We start from the raw sequence: 9848 nt of genomic DNA on the forward strand, positions 1-9848 counted from the left end.
CTAAGTGTTCGTAAACAAAACTTTGCCCCCCGGACCAAGAAAAAAAGAACTTTGGTATAAACATCTGCATGTTTTGTTGGTAATAGTTAAATTCATTAAAACTCAGAGCACTAGAAAATAAATTAGCATATTAAACACTATTTAAGCTTTCAGTTAAAACAATACTGGAATCCAGAGTACAAAAGTTGGAGGTGAATTTTGGTTGATAAGTTAGTGGATGCTGAGCAGCTTGTAGGTCCTTTAATAGTTTGGTCCTGTTATGGTCCAAAATGCGGTTGGACAGCAGAGCATGGAGCCTACATGATCAGCATCTTGCTTTTCTTGATATTGAAAAAAAAAACTGTTTAAAAGACAACCAACACCCCTCTCTTCCTCTCAAACCCCCATACAGACACAAACACACACTTCTACCCTTTCACCTCTCCAAGTTGGTCACAAATCACATCCTTCTATATTATCAGCAGGGATGATGAAGCCGGTCTGGTTTCTGTTTATCCCTTCCCTTCCCTACCCTCCCTCCTTCTCTGGCCCTTAAAACAACTGTCCTCTTTCCTTTAATTGCCACGCAGGCCCCTCCTCATGCTTTACTCCCTTTTTGCTCTTCCTTTCTTTTGCCTCTTCCCGTTATCCACTTCCTCCGCTTTGCTGTGACCGTTAGATACCGTAGAAGTGCCGTTTGCGACGGGCTTGCCTCCCTTCTGCGTGGAGGAAGGTTTGCGTCGGTAAGCGTGGTAATAGAAGTTGGCAAAGAGGATGATGAAGGTGACGGCGTAGCCAATCAGAGCCCACTGCATCCAAGCGGGGAACGGACAGCCTGTGTAGAGGGAGTGACCTGCATGGCCGATGGTCACATGGAACTGGATCTGTTAAACACACAAAATGTTTACACATGATGAAAAAAGTGTAGTACGCAATTCAGGAGAAAGATAGTTGATTGTTGGAGGCGGCTGTGGCTTAAGAGGTAGAGCGGGTCATCCACCATTTGGAAGGTTGGTGGTTTGATCCCACGCTCCTTCAGTAAATATGTTGAAGTATCCCTGGGCAAGATACTGAACCTCAAATTGCTCCCTAGCTGTACCACTGTTATGTGAGTGTGTGCGATTGTTTTAAGATCTAAGTAGCCACTAATTGACCACTAATTTCTGACATACATAAGTACATGTCATTTGTTGTTTACCAGTGCTACCAATAGTTAAAATGACGCCTTACATCCAACACTGAACCGTTTATGATCCCAACAAAGGCACACTGACACCAAAACGGCTTTACTCTGTCGTTATTAATCATTAGATAACGTTAGCCATATGATGCTTACAGTTAGCTAAGACCCATTGTGGTGTATTTGATTGAGTAGGCAGTTCAGTGTGCCAAGATGCCACCAAAACAATTAAAAGTGAATGAAGACGCCGCTTCATCCACATTATAGATATGGAATGAAATACTCCATAGGTATTGATATCACTTTAAGGGTACTGGTATTTCTACTGGTATCATCATTTTTTAAATGATACCCAGCCCCAATTGACAAAAATACGTGCCATGCTTTGGGTTGGAGCATGACAGCCAATAGAGCACTGCAGGGTGTTGTTTTTCTGTAGGCCAACCTGGAGCTAAACATTGCCCTGGTTCCCTCAACAAAAAGCCAATTGGATTTTTCCATTGGGGTTTGGATTGAAAATAAGCTCTGTGGCATACTAACAGGACTCATTCCTGCACCACTCTACTATACTCATGTCTACAGTTATTTACAGCACCCAAAACCCCCCGTAAAAACAAAGCCATAAAGTTATACCCACCATCTGAATAATGGTGAGGTATTTCTTCCACCAGAGGTACTTTTGCATCTGAGGTCCCAAAGCTGCCAGGCCATAGTAACCGTACATGAGGACATGGATGGAAGAGTTGATGGTTGCACCAAAAAATGCTGCAGAAACACAAAAGAGTTGAATTTGTATTAGATATGATGGAGATCATGTTATTACTAAATAGCTAACGTGAAACTAAATCTCATTTGGCACAAAGCCAAGAGCAATCTAAAGAATTTGGCAGCTGATTTGTCAAGATCCATATACTCACATTGTCCGCCGGGGACCCATTTGATGCCGATCCACCAAAGGATAAACATGGTGCAGTGATGGTAGACGTGGAGGAAGCTGACCTGATTGAACTTCTTCCTCAGGATGAAAAAGACTGTGTCCAGGAACTCCACTCCTTTGGAGATGTAGTACCACCAGAGAGCAGATGCTATCTGAAGACAAGAAACAGGAAGGAGTTAATTATTGCAGCTTGCGGTGGCAGATCTGTATGCGATACCATCTTTGATGGATAACAGCTTAAGACTGCACCTACAATGTGCAGACACTGGTGTAGTCTTCATTAGAGTCACTTGAAGGTCTGAATTATCAGCCCTTTAAAGCCTCTATCTAATTACAGTCACGTAGGATAGTTGATTAAAGAACTGAATAATTACAACAGCAGACAGCAGTTTATATCAAGGATATGCGAAATTAGTCAACTAGTTGATTTAAAGTTGCTACTATTACTGGTTGGCACCAGAAATAGTAATTATTAAAATTATTATTTTATTAACACACACACATTAAAATTACAGAATGTTAACAATGCAAAAAAAAAAAGAAAAAATTGAACAAACCCGGATAATTTAGCAAGTAGCAAGTTTGTTAGTCGGAAACTAAAACTAGCATGGCTTTACAGTATTTTTATTTCATTTAGTAATTTGTTGTGTTTTTTAAGACAATGTGAAATGCTCATAATTCACAATGCAGAGTGCCACACATTTCAGCAGCATTTTTTAATACGATTTGGTTATTGAAAAATGTGACCAATGACGACAAATTGCTTTTATAATATAAGTAATCATTTTTTGGACAGCGGTTAACCTTAAAAAATTATTTGTGCTCAGTTTTGACTGTTTTCAAAGGGTTTTTACTTTTAAAAGTTACTTTATAAGTTTAAAATGAATCATGAGGAACAGCCCCAGTTTTTTATTAATACATGTAAGAACAAGGTTTTTTAAAAAAAAAAATGACCAAAATACTAAAACACAAAACTAAATCTTCATGTTTTGCAGTTAAAAAAATAAAATTAAAGTAAATCATTAAGGTGAAAACATAGCGTTAAGTAACATCATACCTGTAGGATTAATAGCATAACGTGAGGGTAGTGTGCAGACTACTTTGTCACTCAGATATCATACATTTGAAGTAACTGTGTGATAAACCGTATATTTCCCGCAGTTATAGTGTGTTGACTGTATATTGCAAACGTGGTCACTATTAAACGTGTGTTTTCTCCATTCTAAAGCTGTGGTTTGTTCTACAGTGTATGTGAGAAGTACTCCTGACTCCCTGTTCAGGAAACACTCATCAAGGGAAGGTTCCACCTACAAACGTCCTCCAGTGAGAACAAACCGCAACATCAACAATGCAGACATCCCTTCCTGCGTACATTTCTCTGGTAATGTAAACATTTTTGATATGTGTTGATGCTACTGTTAAAACACTAGTGATGTCACAATATGCAACTGAGGGGTGAAACATTGACTAGCCCAAACGATACTGGATTTTTGTGGCTGATACATATATTGGGGAGTAAAAAAATTCCAATATTTAAATATTGGCCAACATTATTTATTTATGCAATGAGGCAATGCCATTATCCCTCAGATATGGTTATAAATACCTCTGACAAAGAAAATGTAATGGTGGCAGGGTATTTTATAGCTAAATTTGATTGTAACTGAAGCAATAAACTATATTGGGAATTTGATTATTCTAAATTACTCTAAGCGTCTCTTTTCTTATTATATGGTGCATATTGGACAACATATTATCCAATATCAATATATCTGTGATGGGCCAATATCGGCTGATAAAATCGCCCCACTAATACATCGGTCTGACTCTACTAAAAACATTAGATTTCAGCAAGTCAAATGTTTATTTTAGCACCTTATGTCTACTAGAGAAAGGAAAGTTATATTGACAAACTCAAAATTGTTGGTCTGGCTCAGCATCCCTTGATTATCTTTGAGAAATGATGCCAATAAATGGCCAGAGGTGACATACCTCAACAAAGCAACAAAACCAGGCTTTGTTTAGCTTGATTAGCCTCAACCTCTATGGTGTCTCTGATCAAATTAGCAAAACGCTTGCTGTACACAGCATACTGAGTGTCAGGATCCCACTCCCTGCTGATGCCTCACATCTGTATCCACTTTTGTTCTCTTGAACGTGCAGTTTTTTACACTGCTGGTAGTGCATCCCACCACATTGGGACATTTTTGTTGTTGTTTGGTAACAGACATAAATGACAAGGTGGCACTTTCATGCAGTACAAAATCAGTAAAGAGTGATGGACTGGTATGCGCTCTGTCTCTATACAGTCCACCCTGACTCTTCCTTCTACCGGCCTGATAAACACATGCACATAGTACACATGGTTGCTCTCTAAGCCGAGTTGGTGTGGCATCATGCCACCATGAAAGAGCAAGGCCCAAAGGGTGGAGCTAAGGGTGGAGTGTTACGGTGGTGAGACCGAATAATCCCGCCTATCTGAGTGCTGGCCACACCCTGTTTGTCCTGAAATCACGACAGATATAAACTCTTTCCTCCTTTAACCCCCCTGACAAAACTAAATGCACAGATCTCCTTGAGGTTTCCCCATGAAAGTTTGTGTGTGGCGGTGATGTGTGTATTGAAGGAAGCTTACCCTGACTTCATTGACATCATTGGAGTAGTTGACAGGCTGACAGAGGTAACTGTACCCGGCTGCTCTAGAGCCTAGTAGAAGCTGATGAGAAGAAAGAAACCACAAAGTCAGAAAGAGGCTGAGAGAAAAATGGCTAATATTTCCCAAGATATGGAAAAAGCAACTGCAGTGAACACATGTAATCCCTGTTGATAAACTGTTTTGCAAAAAAAGGATGTTTTCCCAACAAGTTTCGAGTTTTCTATAAAACCAGCAGGTTGTTAGGAACAGCTAAGAACTCTTACACCTCAGCGACTGGAGATCATTGCTTCAGCAGAATCTGCATACTGCAGAAACTGCAGGTATTGCAAATGCATATTCTACATTACAAACTATAAACAAGGTGATCAAATGCACAATTACTTGGTTGAGAAAATATATATAAGTAGGACTGTATTAATTGTTGATTAGTCTATTGATTATTTTCTCAATTAAGTGATTAGTTGTTGGCCTTTTTGTGCATTTTGTGTTAGTTACAAGCACATTAAACATGAATTATTAGCTGGAGTTACGCAAGCGTTTCAATAGTTTATTAAGTTAATGTTTTTTTGGTAACCTGTTAGACCTACAGAGTAAGGTTTCTGCAAGTGTACAAATATATCAACTACTGACTGAGTACATTTGCTATTTTGGGCAATTTGTGGCCAATTTGGTAATCCTATTTCGCTAATTTAATGGTCTGCCTCTGTGTGTGGGTGAGAGTTGCTGCTCAAGTAGGAAGCTGAGGGGGACAGGAGAATCAGGGCTCAACGCCTCGCTCCGTTTTCTAAATGGGCAAGTGTAAAATAGAAGTGATGTCCGATGTGAAGTTTTCTAAAAATAAATTGCAAGAGTTTCCATGTAGTGGAGGTTCGAACCAGCCGAGCTGTATGCCCAAGGCTGACTCACCACTAAGTGTTGAACAGGATGATTAGAAAAATTGGACGTACTGGACACTATAGAAGATTAATTTAGGGTTGACAGTGTTATATAGGACATAACATACTAAAATTAAATATTTACAATGCTGCGTATGAGAGATTTACTTTTTATTGCCCAGAATAGGGCTGGGCGATATGCCTTTAAAATAATATTGCAATATTTTTAGTCTATAACGCGATACACTATATATATATATATATATATATATATATATATATATATATATATATATATATATATATATATATATATATATACATATATATATATATATATTATACATACAATACAATAATTTTTGTTGTGCTGGTACAAATCGCTCAACCATACGGCAGTCTAATATAGTAAACTTAGTACTCAGTGGTTTTATGCCTGATAATGTAATGTGTAAAATGTCTCTGCATTTAATATTCAAATTTAAGTGTAAAGCCAAGATTGAATCATCTTGTTTCTTGCATGTGGCATGAGAGGAAATCATTCGGTAACACTGGTATTGGCTGAATTTATTAGGATCTTATTACGTAGTTTCCACGTCATTGCCTGCAAAAAAAAGTATGTATGTATTACTACTGTAATCCTTGAAGTTATATCCATGTGTTTACCTCTTTGGCGATGTAGAAGTTGAGTACCACCATGCTGAAGTTGTAGACTATGAGGGTCTTCCTGAGTACATAGGGCTGGCGGTCCTGCATGTATCTAGGCCCCGCCCACAGGAAGAGCAGGTACAGGCAGCTGATGGCCAAAGTGGGGACGGGAGATGACATCATTGGCCAGTTCTCCACCCTCTTGTCTGGAGGAAAAAACGGTTCATTTCATAGGTGAACACATGTCATGCATATGGTTTTAGGCTTAATTTGTACAGTTAGCGCCCACATAGCTATAAAACATACACACCCTAAACCTTTATCCAACGCATGACATTTTAGTGTGACATAAGTGTATCAGGAGAGCCTTGCATGACAATTACATAATTGCATTTTATAATCAGCTGAAGGAAAAAAATCAAGTGAAATCCAGTGCTTTTATAACATAGTTTTTCCCTTTTGCTTCTGTTGACATTATTCATGTTTACTAACCAGCCTTATTGTAAAGATGCAGGGACAGTGCACAGGATGCCAAATATAAGTTTTTTCATGTAACTTCCCAGTTTGACCATTTTATTTAAACTTTGGGGGTGAAAACAAACAGCATCTTAAAATTACTGCACAAATTACCTGTTGCTGCTTCCTGGTTCAACCTTGATCTGCCATATAAGTTATTATAAAAAAAAAAAAAAAAAACCTTGATATGTACATGCTGTGATAATGCATGTACTATCAAGGTTTTTTTTTTTTATTTAACTTTATTTAATACATTTATTATATTGATTATGTACCTTCTAGATATTAAAAAGATGTTAAAAAATTATACTACAAATAAAATAAATAAACAAAATGCAGGCAAAGGAAAAAAAAAGAAAAACTAAATCCTTCAGGGTCTGCTAAACAAATTAAGCAGATTTCAGATGTCTAAATAAATAAGTTTTGCCAGTTTTTAACTTTTGAGTTTTTAATTTTCAGTTGTAGTCAGGTATGTTTTATAAAAAGCACCTTTAAAAATATAAAAAGAAGGTAATCTATAAAGTCAAATCAGTTTATGTATATAATATCTTTACGGAAATAATAATCATAAAGTTAAGTAATATGTACATTTTGGTCACCGAGAAATAAGTAGTACTGTTTAAAATGCGTAATATACGGGGCCTTGGTTGCTGAGTGGTTGCACCACATGCCATGTTTCTGCAACGTCCCAGGTTCAGTTCCAGCCTTGGGATCTTGCTGCATATTATAGCCCTCACTCTTTCCCCTGTTTCCAGTCTACTCTTGTCATTTGTCAAATTAAGGCAAAAATCCCTTCCAAAAATGCATTTAAAAAGAGCTATTTATCAATATTTGCTAGTATGATATCTTCTTTAAAAATTAAAAGGTTCACCTGTAACTCAAAAAAATAAATAAGTGGAATGAAAATTTTATGCACTTATTAGATATGCTGACTTTTTTTGAACACTTCACGAAAGACAACATGGTCAAAGTGGACACTTTTCTGTGTACTCTTCTGTATCCACAGGTAAACAGGTGACTAAAATCTCACAATAACTCGTACTGTTTTACCTGATAATTTCTTTGACAATCGTAACCAACAGTCACACATCAGAAGTGACATGCCGTGTGTGATTTAGAAACAAGTGATTGTAAAGATCTTACCTGCTATAGTAAGGCCCCATTTGTAAAATTCTACAGTGTCATTCACCAGATGTGTTACAACCTCCATGGCTCTGCCTTTGGTCCTGATTATACTGTGGCAGGAAGAGAAAGACAGACGGAGAGAAAGAGGCAAGGGAGTCAGTGAAAGGAGCCACCTAAATTAAATTACAGGCCATACGTATCCTATCAGTGTAACTAGTAGCATGAGAAGATACTAAACCACTGAAACACAGCTGTGCCATAATTAGCTTGCAATTACTGACGTGCACATGTTCATCAGGCCAAAGATATCTAGACTGAACCCAAAGATTGCACTTGTCAGAAATAGGGTTGCAGCAATATTTAGGTTTCAAGGTATATTGTGGTATTAAAAATTGATGGTTATCATGCTGTGTACATTTACTTATCTACTGTATTGGAATAAAAAAACTGCAATTGCAACTGCAAAAAGATTGAAATGGCAAAATATGTGAGAATCTCACCTTTATTTAAGTTATTTTTAAAAAAGAAGACTTTTTACACATACTTTCATTTAAACTAGAAATAATGCCGTTGCAGTTACAGTTTGCATCCATCTCTGTTAAACATGGATGCTTCACACACATCTTCAACCTCCCCGCAGCACAGATGATCTATACAGTCAGCACAGTTTTAAGGTGGACGCCCAAGGTTCCTGAGTTATGGCAAAAAAAACAAGTTTTATGTGGTCACCTTGACCTTTGACCTTCAACCACCAGATTCTCATCAGTTCATTCTTGAGTCCTAATGGATGTTTGTGCCAAATATGAGCAAACTCCCTCAAGGGCATCTTCGGATATTGCGTTCACAAAAATTAGACAGATGCAGGACAACTGGATACGGACAACCTGAAAACATAATTCTAATATAGGAACGGCCTCGGATATTTTGGCACGAAGGCATAAATATAATAATAATATAGGAACGGCCTCGGATATATTGGCACGAAGGCATAAATATATATATATATTTTACATAATGTATATTTTTTTTAGTACTAAAGCATTTGTTCAGCAATTCATTTTCATTCATTTAATCCTTGCAATTATAATTATAATTATAATTTTATAATAATGTATACTCTCATACTGTGAAATTTTCTGAGAGGATTATTGTACCATGAAAATTTCATATTGTTGCAACCCTAGTCAGAAAACGTAAAGTAAGAGCCCTTTACACTGGGATTTGTATTAAGCCTTGTCACATTATATGATAAAAAATGAATTATACAGCACATTATGAATTAATGGATAAAGTTTGATATTATCCATAACACTCTTTGCTGCAAAAATCCCGAAAGACCACATTAGGCCCCTCTTCTCTAACATTATTTGAAGGAATATGTAACATTAGCCTTGACAAGATGTTAATGCACTTTCCATTGATTCTTATGATTGCTGGCCAGTCACAACAGTTTGAGATGATTGTAGGAAATTGGTTATTTGGTTATCTCCGTTTCTGATGCTTTAGATAAATAGATAGAGATACAGAGAGACTAGAGAGACAGACTTAAAAAATTCCTCTATTAACCTCTTTTAGTCTCTAACAGGAGTAAGTATGACATAAAAAAGCAAACAAAATTAGTAAAATGGTACTTCAGGAGAGATATGTGAACCTCATTGACTGTAATTAAGCAGCATTACATAACAAACACTTCTTATCCATCTGAGAGCTGAGAGCAGGTGTCTCCATATTTATCTATAATTAATCCGATGCATCAGATCAGCTGTCCTTTAAATAATTAATCATTCTGTCTGTGGTTACTACTGTCCACCAATGAGCATTTCCTGGCAGAAAAGTGCTGAGTATTTAGTGCAATATTGCACATGGGTGTGAGCACTAGATAATCAGCAGAATAGAATAGAATTTTTTGTGCAGGACTATATCATATAACAA

At 37.1% G+C, this 9848-nt stretch overlaps 1 protein-coding gene across 1 annotated transcript; it reads right to left on the bottom strand.

The window, feature by feature from the left end:
* Positions 1-558: 558 nt before the first annotated feature.
* elovl4b (ELOVL fatty acid elongase 4b) lies at positions 559-8012 on the bottom strand. The gene is made up of 6 exons (XM_042503261.1): positions 7935-8012; positions 6294-6481; positions 4732-4812; positions 2077-2248; positions 1797-1924; positions 559-863 (listed from the first exon to the last, which is right to left on the bottom strand). The coding sequence occupies exons 1-6, from the start codon at positions 7999-8001 to the stop codon at positions 585-587; spliced, it is 915 nt and encodes a 304-aa protein (XP_042359195.1). The 5' UTR covers positions 8002-8012; the 3' UTR covers positions 559-584.
* Between the last annotated feature and the right edge of the window lie 1836 nt (positions 8013-9848).

Source organism: Plectropomus leopardus, chromosome 16, assembly GCF_008729295.1.
Source record: "Plectropomus leopardus isolate mb chromosome 16, YSFRI_Pleo_2.0, whole genome shotgun sequence".
In the NCBI taxonomy this organism is placed as follows: domain Eukaryota; kingdom Metazoa; phylum Chordata; class Actinopteri; order Perciformes; family Serranidae; genus Plectropomus; species Plectropomus leopardus.

What these genes read in the sequence shown, in the direction of transcription:
- elovl4b (XM_042503261.1), bottom strand. Translation starts at nt 8,001, where the DNA reads ATGGAGGTTGTAACACATCTGGTGAATGACACTGTAGAATTTTACAAA. An exon ending in ATGGGGCCTTACTATAGCAG is followed by an intron (nt 6,482 to 7,934) that starts GTAAGATCTTTA and finishes TTTTTCCTCCAG; the next exon opens with ACAAGAGGGTGGAGAACTGG. An exon ending in ATGGGTCCCCGGCGGACAAT is followed by an intron (nt 1,925 to 2,076) that starts GTGAGTATATGG and finishes GTGTTTCTGCAG; the next exon opens with CATTTTTTGGTGCAACCATC.